Source organism: Agelaius tricolor, unplaced genomic scaffold (genome assembly GCF_023055355.1).
Source record: "Agelaius tricolor isolate 1412-34295 unplaced genomic scaffold, bAgeTri1.0.p SCAF_101, whole genome shotgun sequence".
NCBI lineage: Eukaryota > Metazoa > Chordata > Aves > Passeriformes > Icteridae > Agelaius > Agelaius tricolor.
Window position 1 is genome coordinate 413,471 of NW_027269361.1, and position 26,915 is coordinate 440,385.

The 26,915-nt window shown below is 62.3% G+C and overlaps 3 protein-coding genes and 1 long non-coding RNA gene across 10 annotated transcripts; 2 read left to right on the plus strand and 2 right to left on the minus strand.

Moving 5' to 3' along the window:
* The first annotated feature begins 7,476 nt into the window (after positions 1-7,476).
* LOC139586022 (uncharacterized) lies at positions 7,477-9,976 on the plus strand. Its single transcript, XR_011677430.1, has 2 exons — positions 7,477-7,963; positions 7,996-9,976. It is a non-coding gene; the product is annotated as an uncharacterized lncRNA (long non-coding RNA).
* Positions 9,977-10,146: 170 nt separating this feature from the next.
* Positions 10,147-13,042, minus strand: SMUG1 (single-strand-selective monofunctional uracil-DNA glycosylase 1). 4 transcript variants are annotated; one of them, XM_071419145.1, is made up of 3 exons: positions 12,953-13,042; positions 11,874-12,292; positions 10,147-11,295 (listed from the first exon to the last, which is right to left on the minus strand). In XM_071419145.1, the coding sequence occupies exons 2-3, from the start codon at positions 12,249-12,251 to the stop codon at positions 10,333-10,335; spliced, it is 1,341 nt and encodes a 446-aa protein (XP_071275246.1). In that variant the 5' UTR covers positions 12,252-12,292; positions 12,953-13,042; the 3' UTR covers positions 10,147-10,332. The 4 variants fall into 4 exon arrangements, with proteins under 4 accessions (XP_071275246.1, XP_071275247.1, XP_071275244.1 ...); XM_071419146.1 differs by having other exon boundaries at positions 11,874-12,261; positions 12,953-13,010; XM_071419143.1 differs by lacking the exon at positions 12,953-13,042 and adding an exon at positions 12,694-12,871.
* A 515-nt stretch (positions 13,043-13,557) lies between these two features.
* Positions 13,558-17,124, minus strand: CBX5 (chromobox 5). Of its 2 annotated transcripts, none has more exons than XM_071419152.1 (5): positions 16,990-17,124; positions 15,064-15,215; positions 14,511-14,697; positions 14,172-14,269; positions 13,558-13,991 (listed from the first exon to the last, which is right to left on the minus strand). In XM_071419152.1, exons 2-5 carry the CDS (start codon positions 15,198-15,200, stop codon positions 13,841-13,843), a joined length of 573 nt encoding a protein of 190 aa, XP_071275253.1. In that variant the 5' UTR covers positions 15,201-15,215; positions 16,990-17,124; the 3' UTR covers positions 13,558-13,840. The 2 variants fall into 2 exon arrangements, with proteins under 2 accessions (XP_071275253.1, XP_071275251.1); XM_071419150.1 differs by lacking the exon at positions 16,990-17,124 and adding an exon at positions 16,790-16,948.
* Positions 17,125-17,401: 277 nt separating this feature from the next.
* On the plus strand, positions 17,402-26,481 carry HNRNPA1 (heterogeneous nuclear ribonucleoprotein A1). 3 transcript variants are annotated; one of them, XM_071419148.1, is made up of 11 exons: positions 17,403-17,562; positions 19,426-19,542; positions 20,158-20,304; positions 20,983-21,193; positions 21,921-22,013; positions 22,110-22,202; positions 22,316-22,372; positions 22,850-23,026; positions 23,953-24,075; positions 24,804-24,866; positions 26,271-26,481. In XM_071419148.1, exons 1-10 carry the CDS (start codon positions 17,548-17,550, stop codon positions 24,857-24,859), a joined length of 1,089 nt encoding a protein of 362 aa, XP_071275249.1. In that variant the 5' UTR covers positions 17,403-17,547; the 3' UTR covers positions 24,860-24,866; positions 26,271-26,481. The 3 variants fall into 3 exon arrangements, with proteins under 3 accessions (XP_071275248.1, XP_071275249.1, XP_071275250.1); XM_071419147.1 differs by having other exon boundaries at positions 17,402-17,562; positions 21,921-22,202; XM_071419149.1 differs by lacking the exon at positions 22,316-22,372.
* Positions 26,482-26,915: the final 434 nt, after the last annotated feature.

Here is a 26,915-nt window from a genome sequence, read left to right on the forward strand (position 1 = left end):
ATCCGCGGGGTTTGGGATTTGTGCCCCAAAAATCACCGGGGTTGGGATTTGTGCCCCAAAAATCCGCGGGGTTTGGGATTTGTGCCCCAAAAATCACCGGGGTTGGGATTTGTGCCCCAAAAATCCGCGGGGTTTGGGATTTGTGCCCCAAAAATCCGCGGGGCTGGGATTTGTGCCCTAAAATCCCCGGGGCTGGGATTTTTACCCCAAAAATCCCCGGGGATGGGATTGGTACCCCTAAAATCCCCAGGGTTGGGATTTGTACCCTAAAATCCCCGGGGCTGGGATTTGTGCCCCAAAAATCCGCGGGGCTGGGATTTTTACCCCAAAAAATCCCGGGGTTGGGGGGGCAGGATTTGGGATTTGTACCCCAAAAATCCGCGGGGTTTGGGGGGGATTTTTGGGATTTGTACCCCAAAAATCCGCGGGATTGGGGGGGCAGGATTTGGGATTTGTACCCCAAAAATCCGCGGGGTTTGGGGGGGATTTTTGGGATTTGTTCCCCAAAAATCCGCTGGGTTTGGGGGGGAGGATTGGGGATTTGTACCCCAAAAATCCGCGTGGATTTTTTGGGCATTTTCAGCCCCAGGGAGCAGAAAAAGAGCGGAAAATGGGCCAGGCTGCGAACCCCCAAAAATCCGTCGGGGTTGAGGGGAGGATGAATTTTGGGATTCGCACCCCAAAAATCCGCGGGGATTTTCAGCCCTAGGGAACGGAAAAGGGGGGGAGAGAAAGGAGCTGGGGGGGGGGGGTTCCGCACCCCAAATTCCCCTTTTGGGGTCGCGCCCGGCCCCGATTTGGGGGCAAACGCCTCGAACCCCCCAAATTCGCGAGGCGAACGCCTCGAACCCCCCCGGATTCGCGGCGCGGCTGGGAACGGGTGGAAATTGGTTCGTGGAAGGCAGCGAGGGCCTCACCTCCCGCAGCAGCGGCCCCATAAATTTCCCAAACGTGACTCGGATCCCAAACGCGGCTCCCTCGCCGCCCTCCGCCCGCTGCTCCCGCGCCCAGAGCCACCGCGGCTCTTTATTTGATTTTATTTTATATTTTATTTTATATTTTATTTTATTTTATTTTATTTTATTTTATATTTTATTTTATTTTATTTTTTAAAGTGTTATTTTCATTGTATATTTAATTTTATTCTATTCTGTTTTAATGTTTTGTTGTATACTTATTTTATTTTTGTACTTATTTTATTTTTGTACTTATTTTATTTTTTTGTATTTATTTTATATAAATATAAAATATTTATATTTTGCACTCCTTTTCGCACTCTTATTTTCTAATTTATTTTATAATTTTAAAAAAACTGATTTTATTCCATTATATTTTATATTTTATTATATTTTACGATGTTTTATTATATTTTATACGCTTTGTTCCGTATATTTCATTTTATTATTTTATTATTTTCTTTTCTTTCCGCCTCTCCCGGCTGCAGGACCCGCCCGCCCTCGAGCAGCCCTTGCGGGAATGTTAATGAGATGGGAATGTTAATGAGGTGGGAATGTTAATGAGATGCAAATTCCACCAGCCCTTAATCGCTCTCTGGGCCGGCGCGCGTGTTTGTGTGTGCGAACGTGCCTAATTAACGCTCCTAATTAACGCTCCTAATTAGCGCAGCGGTGCAGGGCGCGGCTCCGGGCACCCGGCCCCGCGTTCCCAGCGGTTCCTGCGGGATCCCATAAATTCCCATAAATTCCCATAAATTCTTAGGGGTTCCTATGGGTTCCCACAGATCCCGTTAAGTTCCCGTTTCCGCAATGCCACACGTTCCCAATTCCCCGCGTTTTATCCCAATTCCGTCTCCCTGCGCTTCCACGGGTCCCCAGTTCCCGTAAATTGGGGCTTAATTTAAACCCCAATTAACGCCACTCAGTTCCAGACCTCTGCGGTTCCATGGGTCCCCAATTCCTCATTTCTGCATTTCCATGGACCCCCAAATCCGCATTTCTGCACTTCCATGGGTCCCCAATTCCACAAATCCCGAATTCCACATTCCTGCATTTCCATGGATCCCCAATTTCATAAATCCCGAGTTCCACATTTCTGCATTTCCATGGATCCCCAAATCCACATTTCTGCATTTCCATGGACCCCCAAATCCACATTCCTGCATTTCCATAGGTTCCCAATCCCATATTTCTGCATTTCCATGGATCCCCAATTTCATAAATCCCGAATTCCACATTTCTGCATTTCCATGGATCCCCAAATCCACATCTCTGCCGTTCCACAGGTCCCCAATTCCATACGTCCCCAATTCCGTATTTCTACATTTCCATGGATCCCCAATCCCACATTCCTGCAATTCCATAGGCCCCCATTTCCATGGGTCCCCAAATCCCATATTCCTGCATTTCACTGGATCCCCAAATCGATATTCCTGCGATTCCATGGGTCCCCAATCCCACATTCCTGCATTTCCATGGGTCCCCAACCCCTCCGGACGCGTCCCCTCTGTCCCCATTCCCAAACCCGTCCCGCTCCCCCCTTTTTCCGGCACCGCTGGAAATCGGCCCCGAGCGCCTCCCAAAACCCCGAGGATTCCCCCCAAAATCCCGGTTCCGGCGGGGCTGGGCTTGGACCCGGCTCCCGAATGTTCGGGAGAAGCCTGGGCAGGGACAGACTCGGGATTTGGGATGGGGACAGGAAGGAAAAACGGGGGGCGAGCTCAGGAGACCCCACAATTCCCCCATCCCGCTCCTTTCCGGGGGTTTCGCCCCAAATCCGCGCCCTGGGTGAGAAAATCCCGATTTTCCCGATTTATTTTCCCGATTTATTTTCCCGATTTCTTCCGGCGTTTTAAACCCCAGAGGGCAGCGAATTCCAGCTCCGCTCCGGGGCCGCTCCCCAAATTCCCGCGGCCCTTTCGGGGTCCGCGGGTGCGGGAGGAGAATTTGGCAGCGAAACCCGCGGGATTTGGGTGCTTTAAAAAAAAACAAAACAAAACCAAACCAAACAAAAATCTCCAGCGGCTGCCAGGGCTCTGCCGTGACCCCGCAGGCGGCCCCGCCGCGGGTGTTTTTGTTTGCTGAGCAAACAGAGCCGGGAAGCCGCGGAAATAAATCCGTGGAAATCCATAAAAATCCGTGGAAATCCGTGGAAATCCCCGCGATCCTCGCGGCCATTCACACCTCCTTATTTGGGTCAAAACTGGGCAAAATAACAGGAGGAAAAAAACCATAATAATAATAATAATAATAATAATAATAATAATAATAATAATAATAATAATAATAATAATTAAAATTAAATAACAATAAAAGAATAAATAAAATTAATTTAAAGAAATCAAGCCGGCCGAGAGGGCTGGGAGCAGACGGACTCTGCGGGAATAACGCGGGGTGGGGTTTTTTGGTTTTTTTTTTGTTTTGTTTTTTTGGGGGTTTTTTGGTGGTTTTTTTGTTGTTTTTCGGGAGGATTTGGGGCGGACAGAGGCGCCTTGTTCGGCTCACCCCGCGCTCACCCCCATTCATCACCCCCGACACTCGCGGGGCCTCTCGCCCTTTTCATCCCCGGCCCCCGCGGTGACACCGCCGCCGTCCCCTCCCCGCCGGGGGCTCCCAAACACCCGAAACGTCCCCAAAACGCCGGAACCTCCCGATTTCCAGCGCTCATTCCGTGCTCGGAGCCGCTGCTCCCCGCACAGCCCGGCCCGGGGTTCCGAGGGAGGAGAACGAGCACGGAACGAGGAAAAACGAGGCGGAAAAAAGCGCTCAGTTCCCCTCCCTCTGCGGTTTTCTCGCCTTTCCCCGAGGAGCTTCCGCACGGGCGGAGGCGGGGGCTGCGGTTTTGGGGATTTTGATCCGAAATTTTCGGCACCACCGGGAGGATTTGCAGCACCCGAAACCCGCGCGGGGGCGGCGGCGGATCCCGGGAATTCCGGCACGGGCCCGCCTGGCCCTGGCACGGCGGGGGTTAAACCAGCCCGGGGGGCACCCCCGGACCGGGATTGGCACCCCCGGATCCTCCTCCGGGGCGCTCAGGGCTGCAGAGCCCCGGGAAGGTGTCCGGGCTGGAAATCGCATTTTCCTGCGTTCCTAGTTCCGTAAATCCCCATTTCCCCAAATCCCCATTTCCCTGCGTTCCTAGTTCCGTAAATCCCCATTTCCCTGCGTTTCCAGGTCTCCAAATCCCCAATTCCCGGTGTTCCCCCGTTTCACACAATTCCCGTTCCCGTGTCCCGCTGGGAAGGTGCCGCACGCCGGGACACGGGGACACGGCCAGGACGGGGACAGGGGGACACGGGGACAGGGGGACACGGGGACCCGCGCCCTTGGAGCGCTCCCCAAATCGCTGCAAAGCGCCCCAAAACCCCCGTGGGAGCCGCGCCGGGACCCCCGCGTCCCTTCCCCGCCCATCCCCGGAACCGGGGGGCGACCCCCGAACCGCCCCCCCCCCGATCGATGCCGCCGCCGCCCTCCCGCCCCTCGGCCCCGAGCGCGGGGTTCGGGGATTTTTGGGGCATTTTCCGCGGATCCCCGCCGCTGTTGGCCGCGGTTCCTCATTGGCATTCCGGGCCCGGCCTGACCTCTCCTTGCACCCGCAGCCGGGGCGGGGCCGGCGCGGCGGCTGCGCCCGGGAGCGCCCAGCGCGCTCTAATTCGGCGATTACTGTCACAGGGCCGTTTGTCACCGTGTCACCGCCCCGGGGACACTCGGCGGACGTCAGGGCCCCCCCGCCCTGCCCGGCGCTGCTTTCATCGCTGCGGATCCGATCCGAGAGCGCGGGGGAAGGGGCGAGCGGGGCGAGGCTCCAGCGCCACAAACCCGCAATTTAACAAACCCCCCTTTCCGCAAACCCGCAATTTAACAAATCCCCATTTTCCCAAATCCTCATTTCCCGGTGGTTCCAGTTCCTCTGATCCCCATTTCCACAAATCCCCATTTTCCGGTATTTCCAGTTCCCCAAATCCGCATTTCCCCGCGTTTTCATTTCCCAGTGTTTCCAGTTCCTCAAATCCCCATTTTCCTGCATTTCCACTCCCATAAATCCCAATTCTCTCGGTGTTTCCATTTCCATAAATCCCCATTTTCACAAATCCCCATTTCCCGGTTTTTCCAGTGCCCCAAATCCCCATTTCGCTGCATTTCCAGTTGCCCTAAACCACCCCAAAAATCCCCGGGATGAGGACGGACAGACGGACAGAGGGAGGGAGCGCCCTTGGAGCAGAGGAGAGCACCCCCCACCCCCAATTAATCCCCGCATCAATTAAACACCGGCCAGGGCTGCGCTGCCTTCATTAACGCTCCCGCTGTTAATTACAGCAACAGGCGGGAGCCGCCCTCCCCCCCCTTTCCTCATTAATTAATTGCTGTCAGTAATTAATAGATCGGGGCGGGGGAGGGGCGGCGGTGACCCCGCTGTGACCCCGGGTGGGGGAGGGGCTGTCCCCAAAAAAAGGGGGGGGGGGGGGGTTTGCGGTGAAAACCTGGGAAAATCGGGTGTGGGGAAATTTATGGGGTTTGGGAAAATCTGGGATATTGAGACGGGAAAATCTGGGATGCTGATACGGGAAAATCTGGATTTCTCTGGGATGCGGATGTAGGAAAATTTAGAATTCCAATGTCGGAAAATCTGGGATGTTCTGGGATACCGATGCAGGAAAATCTGGGATGCTGATATGGGAAAATCTGGGTTTCTCTGGGATGCAGGTACAGGAAAATCCGGATTTCCCTGGGATGCCGATGGAGGAACAGCCGGGCTTGCCGGGGCTGCTGCGCTCCCTTCCCGAGGCTTTCCCGGCTGGGAAATCTCGGCCGCTCCTCATCCTCCCTTGTCCGGGCTCCCTCTGGAGTCGGCCGAGAGAATCGGCACAAACCCGGCAATTCCGGGGAAAAAAAACCAAAAATGCCAAATCCTAAAGGGGCCCGGCCGCCCCAAAGCCAGGCAGGGAATGAGGGGCGATGCGGGGACCCCCGGGAGGGGAATCCCGGGTTAAAACAAAAGGGGATAATTGGGGAGGGGTCCCGGCCGGGCGGGGGCAGAGGCACCGCATCCACCCCGCACCGGGGATGCTCCGGGCGGGCACGGCCATCGCTGTCAGGTCATGGCATCAATCACTGTCAGGTTATGGCAAAATCACTGTCTGATCATGGCATCAATCACTGTCAGATCATGGCAAAATCACTGTCAGGTTATGGCAAAATCACTGTCAGGTTATGGCATCAATCACTGTCAGGTTATGGCATCAATCACTGTCAGGTTATGGCAAAATCACTGTCTGATCATGGCATCAATCACTGTCAGATCATGGCATCAATCAATGTCAGATCATGGCATCAATCAATGTCAGATCATGGCAAAATCACTGTCAGGTTATGGCATCAATCACTGTCAGATCATGGCATCAATCACTGTCAGATCATGGCAAAATCACTGTCAGATCATGGCAAAATCACTGTCAGGTTATGGCATCAATCACTGTCAGATCATGGCATCAATCACTGTCAGATCATGGCATCAATCAATGTCAGATCATGGCAAAATCACTGTCAGATCATGGCATCAATCAATGTCAGATCATGGCATCAATCACTGTCAGGTTATGGCATCAATCACTGTCAGGTCATGGCAAAATCAATGTCCGATCATGGCAAAATCACTGTCAGATCATGGCATCAATCACTGTCAGATCATGGCATCAATCAATGTCAGATCATGGCATCAATCACTGTCAGATCATGGCAAAATCACTGTCAGATCATGGCATCAATCACTGTCAGATCATGGCATCAATCACTGTCAGGTTATGGCATCAATCACTGTCAGATCATGGCATCAATCAATGTCAGATCATGGCAAAATCACTGTCAGGTTATGGCATCAATCAATGTCAGATTATGGCACCATCGATCGATGGGGATTTAAAGGCGCCCCAGTTGTGGGCAATTGGTGACAATAAAATCTGTGACAAATCCGCGGAGCCCGCGCCCGCAAAGACAGGGGGGAAAAAGTGGGGGAAAAGGGGAAAACCTGGGTTTTTACAAAAATAAAATAAAGGGGGGAGGGAGGAAGTGGCGGAAGGAAGGATGGAAGGAAGGAAGGAAGTGGTGGAAGAAGAAGAGGAGGGAAGGTTGGTTCGTTGGTTCCCGCCTGCCCCCAATGACCCTTTCCTTGCTTTTTTACCAATTCTCGCCTTTATTAATTCCAGAATTGCACAGGAAACGCCACGAGGCTGCGACCCACGAACCCTCCCCCCCTTTTTCCTAAAGGGAAACTGAGGCAGGGACCCATCATCCTCCTTCCTCCCAGTCCCAAACTGGGGCAGGGACCCCCCAGCCCCCTTTTCCCCAGTCCCAAACTGGGGACGGGACCCCTAATCCCCTTTTTCCCAGTTTCCAACTGGTCAAACTGGGGCAGGGACCTCCCCATCCTTCTTCCCCCCAGTCCCCAACGGGTCCAGCCCCCTCCATCCTCCCTTCCCCCGGCTCCCTCCCGGTCCCTTTCCCGGTGCCCCCCGGTGTTCGCCCCATTCCGAGCCACCCCGAGCTCCCCGGGTTCATGCCCAGGGGTTTTTGGCTGTGGTAAGATATCGCGATGTTTCGCTCAAGATATCGCGATGTTTCGCTCAAGATATCGCGATGTTTCGCTCAAGATATCGCGATGTTTCGCTCAGGCGGAAGCCCTCCCCTTTTACCGTTTCCCCCCGTTATAAATGACCCCGTTGGCCCGTTAATTATCGCCATTTCACCGTCCCCCGCATTGGTGACTGCGTGTGCTTGGCCCGTGTGGCACGGGCGCTGCCACCGAGCCGTGCCCGTGCAGCGCCCGCGGTCACCAGCAGGGGGCACCGGTGGGGGGACACCGGGTCAGGCTGGGGACACTGGGCCATGCAGGTGACACTGGGCCTTGTTGGGGACACCGGGCCATGCTGGTGACACCGGGCCACGCTGATGACACCGGGCCATGCTGGTGACACTGTGCTGGTGACACCAGGCCATGCTGGTGACACTGTGTGGTGACACCGGGCCGTGTTGGGGCCAGCAGTGTCCCCAGCCCCACAGGTGGCAGCTCTGAAAAGTGACCGTTGTTTATTGGAAGCAAATCCGGGGGCTTGGGGACAACACGGGGGTGGGGATCAGAGGGGACGGGGGGACACGGGGACACCCCGGGGGGGCCCCGGCTAAAAACACCGACTTTAAAAAACACCAAAATCGGGGCCACCCCCCAAACCTGCCCCGGGGGCGGGGACAGGCTGGGGACACGCCCAGGGCAGGGAAGGGTCCCCCTGTGCCCAGGGGCACACGGGAGGGGCCAGGGGACAGTCCGGGGTGTCTGTACAGATTGGGGAGGGGGCTTAGCTGCGGGGGGGGTCCCGCTCCTTGGGCTCGCTGTCCTCGGGGTACGCGTGCCACGTCAGCCGCTCCTCGTAGAACGCGATGACAATCTGGGGACACTTGAGGTTGGCCTCCTTGGCCAGCACCAGGATCTGTTAATTACTGACAGCAATTAATTAATGAGGAAAGGGGGGGGGAGGGCGGCTCCCGCCTGTTGCTGTAATTAACAGCGGGAGCGTTAATGAAGGCAGCGCAGCCCTGGCCGGTGTTTAATTGATGCGGGGATTAATTGGGGGTGGGGAGCGCTCGCCTCTGCTCCAAGGGTGCTCCCTCCCTCTGTCCGTCTGTCCGTCTGTCCGTCCTCATCCCGGGGATTTTTGGGGTGGTTTAGGGCAACTGGAAATGCAGGGAAATGGGGATTTGGGGCACCGGAAAAACCGGGAAATGGGGATTTGTGAAAATGGGGATTTATGGAAATGGAATCACGGGGCAATGGGATTTATGGAAATGGAATCACGGGGCAATGGGGACGTATGGAACTGGAAACACTGGGAAAATGGGGATTTATGGGAGTGGAAATGCAGGAAAATGGGAATTAGTGGAATTGGGAATACTGGGTAATTGGGATTTGGGGAGATGAAGTCGCAGGAAAATGGGGATTTGTGGAAATGGGGAAATAGGAAAATGGGGATTTGTGGAAATGGGGATCAGAGGAACTGGAACCACCGGGAAATGAGGATTTGGGAAAACGGGGATTTGTTAAATTGCGGGTTTGCGGAAAGGGGGATTTGTTAAATTGCGGGTTTGTGGCGCTGGAGCCTCGCCCCGCTCGCCCCTTCCCCCGCGCTCTCGAATCGGATCCGCAGCGATGAAAGCAGCGCCGGGCAGGGCGGGGGGGCCCTGACGTCCGCCGAGTGTCCCCGGGGCGGTGACACGGTGACAAACGGCCCTGTGACAGTAATCGCCGAATTAGAGCGCGCTGGGCGCTCCCGGGCGCAGCCGCCGCGCCGGCCCCGCCCCGGCTGCGGGTGCAAGGAGAGGTCAGGCCGGGCCCGGAATGCCAATGAGGAACCGCGGCCAACAGCGGCGGGGATCCGCGGAAAATGCCCCAAAAACCCCCGAACCCCGCGCTCGGGGCCGAGGGGCGGGAGGGCGGCGGCGGCATCGATCGGGGGGGGGGGTTCGGGGGTCGCCCCCGGTTCCGGGGATGGGCGGGGAAGGGACGCGGGGGTGGGGGAGGGGCGGCGGTGACCCCGCTGTGACCCCGGGTGGGGGAGGGGCTGTCCCAAAAAAAAAAGGGGGGGAGGTTTTGGGGAGAAAACCTGGGAAAATCGGGTGTGGGGAAATTTATGGGGTGTGGGAAAATCTGGGATATTGAGACGGGAAAATCTGGGATGCTGATATGGGAAAATCTGGGTTTCTCTGGGATGCAGATACAGGAAAATCCGGATTTCCCTGTGATGCCGATGAAGGAACAGCCGGGCTTGCCGGGGCTGCTGCGCTCCCTTCCCGAGGCTTTCCCGGCTGGGAAATCTCGGCCGCTCCTCATCCTCCCTTGTCCGGGCTCCCTCTGGAGTCGGCCGAGAGAATCGGCACCAACCCGGCAATTCCGGGCAAAAACCCCGATCGATGGGGATTTAAACGCGCCCCGGTTCTGGGCAATTGGTGACAATAAAAACAATTGTGACAAATCCGCGGAGCCCGCGCCCGGAGAGGCGGGGGGGAAAAAGCGGGGAAAAGGGGAAAATCTGGGTTTTTAGAAAAATAAAATAGAGGGGGGAGGGAGGAAGTGGCAGAAGAAGAGGAAGGAAGGAAGGTAGGTTCGTTGGTTCCCGCCTGCCCCCAATGACCCTTTCCTTGCTTTTTTACCAATTCTCGCCTTTATTAATTCCAGAATTACACAGAAAACGCCGCGAGGCAGCGACCCACGAACCCTCCCCCCCTTTTTCCTAAAGGGAAACTGAGGCAGGGCCCATCCCCTGCCCCTAAAGGCTCCCTAAGCACCACCCCCGAGTGGGGAAACTGAGGCAGGGCCCATGCCCCGCCCCTAAAGGAGCCCCAAACCCCCTCCCGAGTGGAGAAACTGAGGCAGGGGTTCACCCTCTGCCCTAGAGTGTTGCCCTAAATCCTGTTCTGAGCGGGGAAACTGAGGCAGGGCCCCATCAATCCCCTTCTCCCCAGTCCCAAACTGGTCCAACTGCAGCACGGACCCCCCGGCGCCGTTTTCCCCAGTCCCAAACTGGTCCAGGGATCCCTCAGCCCCATTTTCCCCAGTCCCAAACTGGTTACACTGGTGCAGGGACCCCCCAGCCCCATTTTCCCCAGTCCCAAACTGCAGCAGGGACCCCCCAGCCCCGTTTTCCCCAGTTCCCAGCTGGTCCAACTGGAGTAAGGACCCCCCATTCCCGTTTTCCCCAGTCCCAAACTGGTCCAGCTGCAGCAGGGACCCCCCGGCCCCGTTTTCCCCCGCTCCCCCCTGCTCCCGCACGCCCATGAGCCGCAGCACCCCCAGCTCCCGCAGCCGCTCGCGGGCCTCGCCCTCCCAGCCGCGGTTGGCGCGGGGGTTGCGGGGGGACGGGTGCGGGATCCAGGCCACGGGCACGGCGATGCCCGCGTCCCGCAGCGCCCGGCGCGCCCGCAGCTCGGCCACGCGGCCCAGCGCCACCACGAGCCGCACGCCCAGCGCCCGCACGGCGGCGGCCAGCGCGGCCCCGCACGGGCCCAGCAGCCGCTCCCGCTCCGCCGCCCGCAGCTCCGGCGGGGCCACGTTGCGGCCCGAGGCGGCCAGGAAGAGCAGCGGGCAGAGGTTGTGCACGAAGCAGTGGCGGAAGAAGGCGCGGGGGTCGGGGCAGAGGCTGCGGATGAGCCCCCAGAAGCGGGCGCCGCTGACCTCGGCCCGCGGGCAGCGCAGCCCCAGCACCGGGCGCTTGGGGTGCTCGCAGGGCGGGCGCCGCACCGCGCCCGACACCCGCAGCCACTCCCGCACGTGCCACGCCTCGCCGAACGGCACCTGCGGGGCGGGGAGGGGGCGTCAGGGGCGGGACACGGCAGGGACACGGGGGGAACACGGCGGGGACAGCCCCGGCCCGCACAGAGTCAGCCCCGCGCCGCGGGGTCGGTGCTGGGATGGAGCGGGAGCGCCCCGTGCCTCAGTTTCCCCTCCATTGAATGGATTGGGACCCCCCCGTGCCTCAGTTTCCCTTCCATGGGATGGACTGGCACCCCCCGTGCCTCAGTTTCCGTCCCCTAGGACCCCACGGGATGGAGTGGGACCCTCTGGGGACCCCCCCCGTGCCTCAGTTTCCCTCCTCTGCTGCCCCGTGAGATGGACTGAACCCCTGGGGACCCCCCCAAACCCTCCTGTGCCTCAGTTTCCCTCCCCTAGAGACCCCCTGATCCCCCCCCAGCCTCATTTCCTCCCCTTTGGGCCCTCGCCGGTTGCACCGAGCCCCCCCCCAGACCCTCTCCCGGTGCCCACCCCGGTGTGAGCCATGCCGAAGGGCCCGGGGTTCATGCCCAGGATCAGCACGGGTCTGGGTTATTGGATTCAGGGTTTTTGGGGCACCCAGGCAGTTTTGGGGCGCTCACCCCGGTCTGAGCCATGCCGAAGGGCCCGGGGTTCATGCCCAGGAACAGCACGGCTTTGGGGGAGCGCAGGAAGCGGCGCACGAAGCTGCGGTGCGGCTCCCACGCGTACTCGAGCGGCGCGTACACCACGGACACGGGCGGGCCCGGCGGCGGCAGCGCCCGGAGCCGCTCGGACAGGGCGCGCTGCAGCGCCAGGAACCGGCCCGCCACGCCCTCGGCCTCGGCATCCTCATCCTCAGCATCCTCAGCATCCTCAGCATCTTCAGCATCTTCACCGGCTTCAGCATCACCAGGATTGGCTTCCTCAGCCTTCGCTCCTTGCTCAGCCGCACCCCCGGCTCCCTCCTCCTCCTCCTCCTCCTCCTCCTCCCGCTCCATCCCCCATCGCCTGCGGGGACACGGGAGGTGACAGAGGGGACCTGGGGGGGACAGAGCGGACAGGGGAGCCTTGGGGGGGACACAGGGGGCGAGAGAGGGGACCGGGGAGCCCTGGAGGCGACAGGGGAACCCCGGGGGTGGGACAGAGGTGACCCAGACCCCTGGGGGGGGGAGACAGAGTGGACAGAGAAGCCCCGGGAGGTGACAGAGGGGACAGGGGAGCCCTGGAGGTGACAGGGGAGCCCTGGAGGGGACAGCGGAGGCCGGGGGGGTGACACAGGTGACAGCGGAGCCCCCCGGGGGGGCGGGGCACGCTGGCGGTGTCCCCGTGCCCGACCCTGACCCCCCCCCCCCCCCACCCGGCCTAGGGTCCCTCACAGCCCCGCTCCCCCGTGACGTCACACGTCCCCCGGTGACGTCGCTGCCGCCGCCGCGAGCCCACCTTGAGCACGCGCCGCGTCCGCCGCACGCCGGCCACGCCCCCTGCCCCGATAGGCCCCGCCCCTTCCCCTTCCCGGCGTGCCCCGCGCGCGGAGGGAGGGGGCGTGGCCAGGTCCTTTGTCTGCGCGCGGAGTTTTCCATCGTGCCTTGCGGCGGGAAAACATCCCCAAAATCGCCCCCAAAATCCCACCCGGACCTCCCCAAAATCCCCTAAAATCCCCCCAAGGCCCCCAAAATCCCACTCAGACCCCCCGGCGTACCGGACACGCGTGGGAGATTCGGGGACACTCACAGCAGGGGGCGGAGTCTGCTCAGGCCACGCCCCTTCCCACGGCGAGGGGGCGGGGCACGCGGAGCTGCGGCGGCTCGAGCGCGCCCCCTAGCGGGAACGGGAGGGAGCGCCCTCGACCTCCCCCGGTGTCTCCGGAGCGCCCCCAACCTCCCCCGGTGTGACCAGAGTGTCCCCAAACCCTCCTCGGTGTCACCAGAGTGTCCCCAACCTCCCCTCCATTGCCACCCAAGTGTCCCCAAACCCTCCCTGTGTCACTGCAGTGTCCCCAAACAGCCCCTGCCCCATACCCAGGGGTCCCCTTTGTCCCCTCCGGCCCCCCCAGTGCCACCCCCGCTGTCCCCGGGTCCCCTTTGTCCCCGCGCTGTGCCCGTGCAGCGCCCGCTGTCACCAGCAGGGGGCAGCGCTGAGGGGGGGGGGAGGGACACTGGGCCATACTGGGGACACTGGTGGGGGGACACCAGGGCATGCTGGTGACACCGGGCCACGCTGGTGACACTGTGCTGGTGACACTGTGCTGGTGACACCAGGCCATGTTGGTGCCAGCGGTGTCCCCAGCCCCACAGGTGGCAGCTCTGAAAAGTGACCGTTGTTTATTGGAAGCAAATCCGGGGGCTTGGGGACAACACGGGGGTGGGGATCAGAGGGGACGGGGGGACACGGGGACACCCCGGGGGGGCCCCGGCTAAAAACACCGACTTTAAAAAACACCAAAATCGGGGCCACCCCCCAAACCTGCCCCGGGGGTGGGGACAGGCTGGGGACACGCCCAGGGCAGGGAAGGGTCCCCCTGTGCCCAGGGGCACACGGGAGGGGCCAGGGGACAGTCCGGGGTGTCTGTACAGATTGGGGAGGGGGCTTAGCTGCGGGGGGGGTCCCGCTCCTTGGGCTCGCTGTCCTCGGGGTACGCGTGCCACGTCAGCCGCTCCTCGTAGAACGCGATGACAATCTGGGGACACTTGAGGTTGGCCTCCTTGGCCAGCACCAGGTCAGCCTCGTCCGTGTCCTTCCTGCGGGGACACAGGGTCAGGGGACGGGCTGGGGACACGGGGACAAACTGGGGACACAGACTGGGGACGCAAACCGGGGACACACTGGGGACAAAGAGACAAACTGGGGACACAGGCACAAACTGGGGGACACAGGCAGGAACTGGGGCGTCCCAGGGGACAGCGAGGAGGTGGCCTCACCACTTCATGAGGAACATGAGGTCCCCGCAGGAGTCGGTGGCCCCGATGATCTTCTCGGGCTCCAGCCCCCGCTCGAAGCCGCGGGCGATGTCGTTGCTCTGGGGTTAAAGGGGTGGTTTTGGGGGAAATGAGATTGGTTTGGGAAAAATGGGATTTTGGGGAGAGGAGAGGTCAGGGAAGGGTCCCAGCGTGGTGGCACTGGGGGCGTGACCCTGTGCCTGGGCACTGTCCCTGTCCCTGAATTCCCACACCCATCCCCACGTCTCTGTCCCCTCCCCACGTCCCTGTCCCTATCCCCGTGTTCCTGTCCCCTCCCAGTGTCCCCGTGTCCCCTCTCACCTCCCTCTTCTTCTTGGCCCTGCCGTCCTCCCCGGGCAGTCCCTTGCGCTTGGCGCCCTCGGGGCGCTCGCGGGGCCGCGTCCCCTCGCTGTCCCTCATGTCCCTCATCCTGCGGTCCTTGCGCAGGAACTGCGAGATCAGCTCGGGGCAGTCCAGGTTCTTCTCGGGCTCCCACGTGTTGTGCTCCCTGGGGGACACACGGGGACGTGGTCAGGGCACGGGGGACATGGTCAGGGGACACCTGGGGACATCCAGGGAGACCCAGAGGCACCCAGGGGACATCCGGGGGCAGCCAGGGACATGGTCAGGAGAGAGGGGACATCCAGGGGCACTCAGGGGACACCCATAGACACGGTCAGGGGACACCCAGGGTTCTGTGTCCCCCCCGGGGCTGTCCCCGCTGTCACTCACAGGGTCAGGGGACACTCGGGTGACACCCAGGGTGCTGTGTCCCCCCTGGGGCTGTCCCCGCTGTCACTCACAGGGTCAGGGGACACTCGGGTGACACCCAGGGTGCTGTGTCCCCCCTGGGGCTGTCCCCACTGTCACTCACTCAGAGAAGCCCTTCCACTTGAGCAGGTACTCGGCCTGGCCCCTCACCACGCGCCGGTCCAGAACCTTCTCCACCACATACTCCTCCTCCTCCCCCGAGGACGAGCTGTCGGCTGCCCGCCGGCTCCTCCTGCCCATAGCGCAGCCACCGCTCTGGGGACAGGGACAGGGAATATCACAGAATGTCACCGTGGCACAGGGAATGTCACCGTGGCACAGGGAATGTCACCACACAGGGGCTGCTCCTGCCCACAGCACAGCACTGGGGACACGGTGCTGTCACCCAGGGGGGACAGGGGACAGCTCAGGGGGGGATTTGGGCTCATCTCAGGACCCCCAAAAGGGAGATTTGAGGCTCCTGGAGCCCTTTAAAGGTGACATTGGAGCAACCTGGGGATCCCAAAGAGGGATTTGGGGACACCTGGGGACCCCAAGAGGGATTTGTGGACACCTGGAGACCCCCAAGGAGGGATTTGGGGTCATTTTGGCATCCCAAAAGGGAAAGGGGTCATCTTGGAATCCCCAAAAGGGATTTGGGATAATTTTGGGATCCCAAAAAGGGATTTGGGGTCATTTCAGGATCCCCAAGGAAAGATTTGGGGTCATTTTGGGATCCCCAAAAGGGATTTGGGGTAATTTTTGGATCCCCAAAAGGAAATCCCAAGGAGGGAGCACAGGAGGGGCCGATTCCTAAAAACCAGCAGGGATTTAGGCACAAAGAAACAAGATTCGGGCTAAAAGCCCCTAAAAACCCCAGAGAATTTAGGCAAAGCGAAACAGAATTTGGAATAAATCCCCTAAAACTGAGAAGGAATTTGAGACCGGGGAAATGGAATCTGGGCTAAATCCCTTAAAAATCAGGACGATTAAAAAAAAGACGTTTTAAGAAAACCCCAGCCGGGGATTTTTCCCTCCCTCTAGGCAGGATTTTAGCGGATTTCTCTCTTCCAAACGGAGCCCCGGGAGGGACGCGGGGAATTCCTCGCTCCCGGCTGGAATTTCCTGCCGGATTGCCGGCAGGGTTTCGGGCGGGAACCAGGAGGTTCTGGGTGGATTCCTGAGGGAAAAGGGGCCGGTTTGGGTGGGAAAAGGCGATTTAGGGAAAGGAAAATGCACGGCGGAGCCCCCGGGGCGCCGGTCCCGGATCCCGCGCCCGGGAATCCTGAGGGAACAAAGGGAAGGCGCCGCGCTGAGGCCAAAAGCGCCTCTCCAGGGCTAAAAACCGCAGCTCTGAGGGAAAAGCCGACGGTGTGAGGCGGGAAAGCGCCGGTTTGAGGGGGGACCCGGCGGTTTGAGGGCAGAAACCGCAATTTTGAGGTAAAAAGCCGCAGATTTGGGTTCAAAGCGCCGCTGAGGGGCCCGGTGCGCGGGCCTGGGGGCGGGGCTAGAAGCGCGCCGCAGTACCCGGTTGGTCAGAGCAGCCGCGCGCCCGCGCGGTGATTGGCTGAGCGCCCCGCAGGTCGCCACAGCCCCGCCGAGTCACTATTGGGCGGTGAAACCGTCACTCCAAGCACCGCCCCGCCTTCACTGCGCCGCTATTGGTCCGCGCTCCTGTCAATCCACATTCCGCCCCGCCTCCCGCTCACTGATATTAACTACCGCCCCCGTCACTCCGCGCGTGGCTCCGCCTCCCGCCAGCATCCATTGGCCACCGCGCCTGCCCGTCACAGCGGCGGACCCGCCCCCGCGCTGCCGCCCATTCATCCGCCGCCCGCCGCCGGCGCTACCTGCGCGGGGAGCGGCTCCGGCGCGGGCCCGTCCGCCGCGGTTTGGCCGCCGCTCCGAGCTGCCGCCGCTCCGCGCTCCGCCCGCCAAAACCGCCCGCAGCGCGCAGGCGCCGCCGGCCGCGTTCCGCGCATGCGTCCGCCCGCCTTTCCCCCCTCCCCAGAGCCCGCCGCGATTGGCGCATGCGCTGCTCCGGGCGCACCTTGGGGCCGGCGGGCGTGCGGCCCCTTCTCGCCGCCGCCGGGAGTCGCCGCCGCCGCCCCGCTCTGCGCCCGCCGCGCCGCGCTCGCCGAGCTGCGCTGGGCCCGCCGGCGGCCCAGCGGCTGAGCGACGGCCGCGCCCGCCAATGGGGACCGTCCCCCCGCGCGCCCGGCCAATGAGCGCCTAGCTGGGGGAGGGCCCTCCGCCTCTCCAACCAATCCGCGGCACGCCGGGGAGTCTCCGGGCCGGAGCGGGAAAAGCCGCGCGGGGCGTGGCGACAGCAATTCTCCCCAATCACCGCGCCGCGGGGGCGGGACGTTCCTTGGATCAGCCAATCAGCGGCGGGACTGTGGGCGGAGCTCGTCCAGCCACCCAATGAGGCGGCGGCGCCGCGAGGCGTCAGCCAATGGGAGGCGGCGCGGGGGCCGTGAGGGCGGCGGGGGCGGCGGGGTGAGGCGGCGGCGCTCGCGTCGCTCGGCCCCTTTCCGTGTCGGCCCTCGCAGAGGGAGCATCGCGCGCTGCCGCCACCGCCCGGCCCGCCCCGCCCCGCGCCGCCGCCATGGCCAAGGCCGAGGTCAGCGCCCGTACCGCGGTCCCGCTCGCCCATCCGCGCGCGGTGGTTTTTTATCAATCCCGTGCGCCCGTCTGCCCCCCCTCAGCGCGCCGCCCCCGCCGCCGCCGCCTGGCGGGCCGCGGGAGCTCAGTGCGCCTGCGCGCCGCGCGCCCCCCCCTCCCCTCACCCGCGCAGGCGCCATTGGGGGGGGGGGGGGTCACACATAGGGCTCCCCCTCCCCCTCCCCTCCTTCATGATCCATTTTGGGGGGGGTCCCACAGAGCCCCCCGCATCCCCTCCCCCTCCCTCAGGCTCTATTTTGGGGGGGTCCCACAGAGCTCCCACCCCCTCAGCATTTTGAGGGGGGGTCCCACAGAGCCTCCCCCTCCCTCAGGCTCCTTTTGGGGGGGGGTCCCACAGAGCGCCCCCCATCCTCTTCCCCCCCCTTTTCCCCTTCAGGCGCATGCGCGACCCCCCCTCACCCACCGCCCCCCCCTCCGGCCCGCGCTCGCTCCCGCGGCCACGTGCGCGTCCTTTGTGTCACCCGGGGTGGGGGGGGACACACGAATATGGGGAGGGGGACACGCGGGGGTCTTGGAAATAACGGGTGGGGAGGGGGCATTTTGGGGTTGGGGGGGATAAAATTTGGGGCGGGGGGGGCTTGGGAGGGTTTAAAGTTGGGGGGCGAGGGAGTTCAAATTCAGGGTTGGAGGGTCAAAGGTAGGGGCTGGGGTAGAGTTCAAATTAGGGGCTGGGGGCGCTGAGGGGACTGGAAGGCCCCAAAAATGGGGGTTGGAGGAGAGATTTGGGGGCCTGGGATGTGGAAAAGTTGGGTTGGGGGGGTTAAAATGTGGGTTTTGGTGGATTGGGAGGGTTCAGAATAAGGGTTGGGGGCTTTGTGGGGGTTAGGGAGTTCAAATTTAGGGTTATTTAGGGTTGGGGGGCCTAAAATTAGGGGATGGAGGAGTTGAGGGGACTGGTAGGCCCCAAAAATTGGGGTTGGGGGAGAGATTTGGGGGCCTGGGACGTGGAGAAATTTGGGCTGGGGGCTGCTGGGGATCTGCTGGTGCCCCCAGATGGGAACTGGGGGTGCTCAAGGTTCAGGTGGCCCCAAACATTTGGGGTGGGGGAGCTCGAGGGGGTCCAGGGGGGGCTCAGGGGCCTGGTGGGGGAGATTTGTTGGGGGTGGGTTTGGGATGTCTGGAGCTGGGGGACGGAGGCTCCCAGGAGGGATTTTCGGGTCCCAGGGGTGATTTGGGGATGTCAGGATCTTCCTGGAGCTTTTGGGGGGCATTTTGGGGTGTGAGGAGCTGTGAGGGGGGGTTCAGTAGGGGTTTCTTTGGGTCCCAGGAGGGATTTTGGGGTGTCAGGTCCCCCAGAGCTGGGTCAGGGGCTTTTGGGGTTCCCCAGCCCCAACATGAGCAGTGTGAGGGGGTTTTGGGGGAGCATTTTGGGGTTCCCCAGCCCCTCACCCTGTTTCAGGGGGTTTTGGGTTCCCCTGACCCCCATGGGCTTTCTGAGAGGGTTTTGGGGTTCCTCTGACCTCCTTCTTGACCCTTTCAGGTGTTTTTGGGGGGGTTTTGGAGTTCTCCTAACCCCAAGAACTGTGTGAGGGAGTTTTGGGGTTCCTCTGACCCCTTTGAGGGGGTTTTGGGTTTCCCCTGACCCCCACGATCTGTGTGAGGGGTTTTTGGGGTTCCCCTGACCCCCACGATCTGTGTGAGGGGGTTTTGGGGTCCCCCTGACCCCCACGATCTGTGTGAGGGGTTTTTGGGGTTCCCCTGACCCCCACAATCTGTGTGAGGGGTTTTTGGGTTTCCCCTGACCCCCATGGTCTCTGTGAGGGGTTTTTGGGGTCCCCCTGACCCCGTGCCTGTCCCGCAGTCCCCGAAGGAGCCGGAGCAGCTCCGCAAGCTCTTCATCGGGGGCCTGAGCTTCGAGACCACGGACGAGAGCCTGCGCAGCCACTTCGAGCAGTGGGGCACGCTCACCGACTGCGTGGTGAGGGCACCCCCAGAACGGGGCTGGGGTCACTGGAAACGGGGCTGGGGTCACTGAAAATGGGGCTGGGACACCCGGAAATGGGGCTGGGGTCACAGAAAATGGGGCTGGGGTCACTGAAAATGGGGCTGGGACACCCGAAACGGGGCTGGGACACCCGAAATGGGGCTGGGGTCACAGAAAATGGGGCTGGGGTCACTGAAAATGGGGCTGGGGTCCCCTTCGAGCAGTGGGGCACGCTCACCGACTGCGTGGTGAGGGCACCCCCAAAATGGGTTTGGGATCCCTGAAAATGGGGCTGGGATCTGTGAAACCAGCCCTGGCACCCAGAAACGGGGCTGGGACCCCCAAAAACGGGGCTGGGACACCTGAAAATGGGGCTGGGATCTGTGAAACCAGCCCTGGCACCCAGAAACGGGGCTGGGATCCCTGAAAATGGGGCTGGGACCCCGAAAACGGGTCTGTCCCCATGTCCCCTGTGTCCCTGTGTCTGTCCCCATGTTCCTGTGTTCCTGTGTCTGTCCCCATGTCCCTGTGTCTGTCCCCATGTCCCTGTGTGTGTCCCCGTGTCCCCGCTGTGTCCCTGCCCTGTCCCTGAGGTGTCCCTGTCCCCAGGTGATGCGGGACCCCAACACGAAGCGCTCGCGGGGCTTTGGGTTTGTCACCTACTCCTCGGTGGAGGAGGTCGATGCTGCCATGAACGCGCGGCCACACAAGGTGGATGGCAGAGTGGTGGAGCCCAAACGGGCCGTGTCCAGAGAGGTGAGGGGACACTGGGGACACTGAGGGGACACTAAAGGGACAGGGCAGAGTGGTGGAGCCCAAACGGGCCGTGTCCAGAGAGGTGAGGGGACACTGGGGACATTGGGGACAGGGCAGAGTGGTGGAGCCCAAACGGGCTGTGTCCAGAGAGGTGAGGGGACACTGGGGACAGGGACAGTGGTGGTGGCTGTGCCTGCTGCTCCAGGTGGTGGGACAGGGACAGTGGCCATGCCTGCTGCCTGTTGGTGTCCCCAGGGACAGGGACAGTGACCATGCCCGCTGCTTCGGGTGGTGTCCCTGGGGACAGGGATGGTGGCAGTGGCTGTGCCTGCAGGGTGGTGTGGCCCTGGGGACAGGGACAGGGTGATGGCAGTGGCCGTTCTTGCTGGGTGGTGGCCTTGGGGACGGGGGTGATGGCAGTGGCCGTGCCTGCGGGGTGCTGTGGCCCTGGGGACAGGGACAGGGGTGGTGGCAGTGGCCGTGCCTGCGGGGTGCTGTGGCCCTGGGGACAGGGACAGGGGTGGTGGCAGTGGCCGTGCCTGCAGGGTGCTGTGGCCCTGGGGACAGGTCCGGGGTGGTGGCAGTGGCTGTGCCTGCAGGGTGCTGTGGCCCTGGGGACAGGTCCGGGGTGGTGGCAGTGGCCGTGCCCGTGTCCCGCTGCCACCGTGTCCCCCGCAGGACTCGCAGCGGCCCGGGGCGCACCTGACGGTGAAGAAGATCTTCGTGGGCGGCATCAAGGAGGACACGGAGGAGCATCACCTGCGGGATTACTTCGGGCAGTACGGCAAGATCGAGGTCATCGAGATCATGACCGACCGCGGCAGCGGCAAAAAGCGCGGCTTCGCCTTCGTCACCTTCGACGACCACGACTCCGTGGACAAAATCGTCAGTGAGTGACACCGGGGACGCGCTGGGGACTCTGGGGACACCTCGGGAGACAGCCTGGGGACACTGTGGGGACACTGGGGACACCTCGGGAGACAGGCTGGGGACACTGGGGACCTCTCAGGGGACAGTGTGAGGACACCTGGGGACACCTCGGGAGACAGCCTGGGGACACTGTGAGGGACAGTGTAGGGACATTGTGAGGGACAGTCTGGGGACGCTGTGAGGGACAGCATGGGGACACTGTGAGGGACAGTGTAGGGACACTGTGAGGGACAGTCTGGGGACACTGTGAGGGACAGCCTGGCTGGGGCAGTGACAGCCGGGGAACGGCGTGGTGACACTGGAGGGGTGACAGCCCAGCTGGGGACACTGTGGGGGTGACAGCCCGGCTGGGGACAGCGTGGGGGTGACACTGTGGGGGTGACAGCCCAGCTGGTGTCACTGGGGGGATGACAGCCCAGCTGGGGACAGCATGGGGGTGACACTGTGGGGGTGACAGCCCAGCTGGGGACAGCGTGGGGGTGACACTGTGGGGGTGACAGCCCAGCTGGTGTCACTGGGGGGATGACAGCCCAGCTGGGGACAGCATGGGGGTGACACTGTGGGGGTGACAGCCCAGCTGGGGACAGCATGGGGGTGACACTGTGGGGGTGACAGCCCAGCTGGGGACAGCGTGGGGCTCCCCTGGGTCGGTGCCAGCTCAGTGCCACCCCGCGGTGTCCCCGCAGTCCAGAAGTACCACACGGTGAACGGGCACAACTGCGAGGTGCGCAAGGCGCTGTCCAAGCAGGAGATGGCCAGCGCCTCGGCCGGCCAGCGAGGTGAGCGCCCGGCCCCGCCCGGCCCGGCCCCGCCGCGGCCCCGGTGCCGCCCGCCCGTGCCTAAGGCCGTGCCCCCCTCCCGCCCCCCCCTCCTAGGCCGCAGCGGCTCCGGGAACTTCGGCGGCGGCGGCCGCGGCGGCTTCGGCGGCGGTGACAACTTCAGCCGCGGCGGCAACTTCGGCGGCCGTGGTGAGTGACGGCGTGGGGCGCACGGGGACACGGGGACAGGGCGCACGGGGGCGCGGGCACCCCGCCGGGCTCCCCCCGGCCTCCGGGGCCCCAGCCCGGTTTGTTCTTTCCAGGTGGATTTGGCGGCGGCCGCGCCGGCGGGGATGGATTTAATGGATTTGGTGCTGACGGTAAGGCCAGGCTGGGTCTGAGCCTCGGGGCAACGCCAGGCCAGGCCTGAGTCCTGTGCTAGGCCAGGCCCCATCCCCGGGGGCAGCGCCAGGATGGGCTCCAGCCCTGGGCACAGCACCAGGCTGGGCCTGAGCCCTGCCCCAGGCTGCAGGGACAGCACCAGCCCCGGGGCTGCGCCAGGCTGGGCCTGAGCCCTGGGGCAGTGCAGGCTGGGCCTGAGCCCTGCTCCAGCACACCCAGCCCTGGGAGCAGCGCCAGGCTGGGCCCCAGCCCCAGGGGCAGTGCCAGGCTGGGCTCAGGCCCTGCTCCAGCACACCCAGCCCCAGGGGCAATGCCAGGCCGGCTCTGAGCCCCGGGGCCATGCCAGGACACCCTGCCCCAGCAGCCACGCAGCCCGTGCCCTCCCGTGCCCACCGCAGCCCTGTGCCCCCGCCGTGCCCTCCCCTCTCAAACCCCTTTCCTGCCCTTTCCCGCAGGTTACGGCGGCGGCGGCGGCCCCGGGTACTCGGGGGGCAGCCGCGGCTACGGCGGCAGCGGCTCCTACGACGGCTACAACAACGGCGGCGGCGGCTTCGGCGGCGGCAGCGGCGGGCGGCGGCCGGCACGGGGCCCCGCGCTGGCCGTGCGCAACGGCCTGGCCGAGGCGGGCACAGGTGGGACCGGGGGCGCCCGGCACGGCTGCTGGCACCGCCCCGCACCTGGGGCTACGGGCAGGGGTCACCGAGGGGTTTGGGGGCTCGGGGAAAGGGTTCTGGAGGATTTGGGAGCTCAGGGAAAGGGTCCTGGAGATGACCAGGGGGGTTTGGGAACTTAAGGAAAGGATCATGGGGGTTTGGGATCCCTGGGAAACCATCCTGGAGATCACCAGGGGTTTGGGAACTCAGGGAAAGGATCCTGGAGGATTTGGGAGCTCAGGGAAGAGATCCTGGAGATCGCCAGGGGGGTTTGGGATTTCAGGGAAGGGATCCTGAATCACAGGGGGGTTTGGGATTTCAAGGAACCCATCCTGGAGATCACCAGCGGGTTTGGGATCTTAGGGAAAGGATCACAGGGATTTGGGATCTCAGGGAACCCATCCTGGAGATCACAGGGGTTTGGGATCCCTGGGAACCCATCCTGGAGATCACAGGGGTTTGAGATTTTAGGGAACCCACCCCAGAGCTCAGGGGAAGGATCACAGGGGTTTGGGATCCCTGGGAACCCATCCTGGAGATCACAGGGGTTTGAGATTTTAGGGAACCCACCCCAGAGCTCAGGGGAAGGATCACAGGGGTTTGGGATCCCTGGGAACCCATCCTGGAGATCACAGGGGTTTGAGATTTTAGGGAACCCACCCCAGAGCTCAGGAGGCTTTGGGATCTCAAGGAATTCATCCTGGAGATCACGCAGGGCTTGGGATCCCAGTTAAAGCCCCCTGGGCTCTGGGCTCCGGTTAAACCATCCCAGAGTGGTGGGGATCCCAATTCCCCCACCCCGGATCTCCTAAATCCCCCAGTCACGGGGCACCCCTGGGTGCTGGGTGTCCCCTGGTGTCCCCTGGTGTCCCCTGGTGTCCCCTGACCCCGCTGTCCCCCCCCAGGCAGCAATTTCGGGGGCGGGGGCAGCTACAACGACTTCGGCAGCTACAACAACCAGGCCTCGAGCTTCGGGCCCATGAAGGGCGGCAGCTTCGGGGGGCGCAGCTCGGGGCCCTACGGCGGCGGTGAGTGCCCAAAAAACAACCTGGGAACCCCAAAATCCACCTGGGGAACCCCAAAAACCACCTGGCGGGACCCCAAAATCCCACCTGGGGAACCCCAAAATATCCTAAATGTCCTGGGGCAGCTTCAGGGGGCGCAGCTCGGGGCCCTACGGCGGCGGTGAGTGCCCAAAAACCACCTGGGGAACCCCAAAAACCACATGGGGCGACCCCAAAATATCCTAAATGTCCTGGGGCGGCTTTGGGGTGCAACTCGGAGCTCTATAATGGTGGTGAGTCCCCAGAAACCCCCTGGGGGACCCCAAAAATCACCAGGGGGGACCCCAAATATCCTAAATGCACTGGGTCAGCTTCGGGGCCCTATGGCAGCGGTGAGTGCCCCAAAATCCCACCTGGGAACCCCAAAATCCCACCTGGGAACCCCAAAAATCACCTGGGGAACCCCAAAATTCACCCGAGGAATCCCAGAAATCACCTGGGGGACCCCAAAAATCACCTGGGGAATCCCAGAAATCACCTGGGGGCAACCCCAAAAATCACCTGGGGGAGCTTAAAATGTATTGGGGTGGCCTTAAAATAACCTTAGCGGGCCTCAAGATGTGCTGGGAAGGCCCCAAAATAAACTGGGGAGATCCCAAAGTGTCCTGGTGGGGGTCCTGTGTCACTGGGGGTCCCCAAGTCTGTCCCCCCCCCCGTTTTTGGGTGTCCCTAAATCCCCTGTGGCTCCACAGGCGGCTACGGCAGCTCCAGCGGCGGCGGCAGCTACGGAGGAGGGAGGAGGTTTTAACGGCCAGGTGAGGAAAAATGGGGGGAAAAACGGGGAAAATGGGTGGGGAGAATACGGGAAAAGGATGGGGAAAATTGGGGAAAATACGGGAAGAGAATGGAGGGAAAAAACAAGGGAAAGGTGAAGGAAAAGAGAAAGTTGGGGAGGAAGGTTCGGGGAGAAAAGTGGGAAAAGGGGAGGGAAAATATAAAGTGGGAAAAGAAGGAAAAAGGATGGGAATCAAGGGGAAGGGTGGGAAGGGGTGGAGGTGGGAATTGCAATGGGAACCGGGGCAGGGATGGGGCTGGAATTGGGGCCAGGATCAGGATCGGGATTGGGGCAGGGAACAGGGAAGAGATCAAGGCAGGGATGGAGCGAGGTCGGGACAGGGATCAGAGCAGGATCAGGACAGGGATCAGAGCAGGATCAGGGCAGGATCAGAGCAGGGTCAGGGCTGGGATCTGGGCAGGATCAGAGCAGGATCAGGACAGGGATCAGAGCAGGGTCAGGGCAGGATCAGAGCAGGGTCAGGGCTGGGATCTGGGCAGGGTCAGGGCTGGGATCAGGGCAGGATCAGAGCAGGATCAGGACAGGGATCAGAGCAGGGTCAGGGCTGAGATCAGAGCAGGGTCAGGGCTGGGATCTGGGCAGGATCAGAGCAGGGTCAGAGCAGGATCAGAGCAGGGATCAGGGCAGGATCAGGGCTGGGATCAGAGCAGGGTCAGGGCTGAGATCAGGGCGGGATCAGGGCTGGGTCAGGGCTGGGATTGGGGCAGGATCAGAGCAGGGATCAGAGCAGGATCAGGGCAGGATCTGGGCAGGGTCAGGGCTGGGATCTGGGCAGGATCAGAGCAGGGTCAGGGCAGGATCAGAGCAGGGTCAGGGCAGGATTGGGGTGGGGATCGGGGCTGGGACTGGGGCTCTGCCCCTCCCGGAGGCCCCGGCACTGGAGCCGCTCCCGATCCCAGTCCCAGCCCTGACCCAGACCCTGAGCCTGCCCCAATCCCGATCCTGACCCAGACCCTGAGCCTGCCCCAGTCCCGATCCTGACCCAGACCCTGAGCCTGCCCCAATCCTTATCCTGACCCAGACCCTGAGCCTGCCCCAGTCCCGATCCTGACCCTGCCCCACTCCTAGTCTCAATCCTGATCCCGATCCTCACCTTGCCCCAGCCCCAGTCCCAGCCTTGACCCTGCCCTAATCCTGATCCTTATCCTGAGCCTGATCTTGCCCCAGTCCTCATCCTGAGCCTGATCCTGATCCTGAGCCTGAGCCTGCCCCAGTCCCGATTCCAACCCTAGTCCCAGTCCTGACCCTGCCCCACTCACAGTCCCAGTCCTGATCCCAATCCCAACCCTGATCTGATCCTGCCCCAGTCCTGCCCCAATCCCAACCCCAATCCTGACCCTGACCGTGTCCGTCTGTCCCGCAGGAGCCGGAGCTGGGCGGGAGCTGGGGCTGCCCCTGGAGCCAGCGCGGGCCGGGCCGAGCCCCCGGGACCCCTGGGACCCCTGGGACCCCCCAGGACCCCCGGGCTGGCCGTGCCCAGGTCCCCCCGCAGTTCCCGAGGAGCGGCCGCAGTTCCCCGCTGTGTCCTGTACCCCCCCCCCCCTCAATAAATGTCTCTTGGGTTTTTTTTTTAATTATTTTTTAATTATTATTGTTCATTTTAGAGGCGGGGCGGCTGCTCTCCTCCTGATTGGTCGCTGCAGCTGTCAGTCACGGCCTGGCTCCGCCTTCTCACCCTTCCTCTGTTGTCACCCTGGGTGTCCCCAGAGGGTCCCTGGGTGTCCCCAAGTGTCCCCAGGGTGTCCCTGGGTGTCCCCACCCCCCTGTCACTAATTGCCACCGTTCCCTTTTGTAGGAGCCGCCGGGTGTCCCTGGGAGAGGAGCCCGTGGAAGTGAGCGTGGGGACACCGGGGACACCTGGGGACATTTGGGGACAGCCCCGGCCGGGCCACCCCCCCCAGCCCCGTCCCCACGCCCACGGGATCCCCCTGGTGTCCCCAATAAAAGGGAGACGACAGGGACGCCCCCGGTGTCCCCAGTAAAAACACACGACAGGGACCCCCTCCCA

Excerpts from the sequence above, each read along its gene's own strand:
- HNRNPA1 (XM_071419147.1), top strand. Across the intron at positions 19,543-20,157 it reads GCACGCTCACCGACTGCGTG|GTGATGCGGGACCCCAACAC; the intron begins GTGAGGGCACCC and ends CCCTGTCCCCAG. Across the intron at positions 22,203-22,315 it reads CGGCAACTTCGGCGGCCGTG|GTGGATTTGGCGGCGGCCGC; the intron begins GTGAGTGACGGC and ends TGTTCTTTCCAG.
- CBX5 (XM_071419150.1), bottom strand. The coding sequence starts at position 16,921 with ATGCGCGGAACGCGGCCGGCGGCGCCTGCGCGCTGCGGGCGGTTTTGG. Across the intron at positions 14,698-15,063 it reads AAGTGGAAGGGCTTCTCTGA|GGAGCACAACACGTGGGAGC; the intron begins GTGAGTGACAGT and ends TGTGTCCCCCAG. Across the intron at positions 14,270-14,510 it reads GGGCCAAGAAGAAGAGGGAG|AGCAACGACATCGCCCGCGG; the intron begins GTGAGAGGGGAC and ends CTTTAACCCCAG.
- SMUG1 (XM_071419143.1), bottom strand. The coding sequence starts at position 12,856 with ATGTTTTCCCGCCGCAAGGCACGATGGAAAACTCCGCGCGCAGACAAA. Across the intron at positions 12,293-12,693 it reads GGACGCGGCGCGTGCTCAAG|GTCCCCTCTGTCACCTCCCG; the intron begins GTGGGCTCGCGG and ends TGTCCCCCCCAG. Across the intron at positions 11,296-11,873 it reads TCGGCATGGCTCAGACCGGG|GTGCCGTTCGGCGAGGCGTG; the intron begins GTGAGCGCCCCA and ends CCCGCCCCGCAG.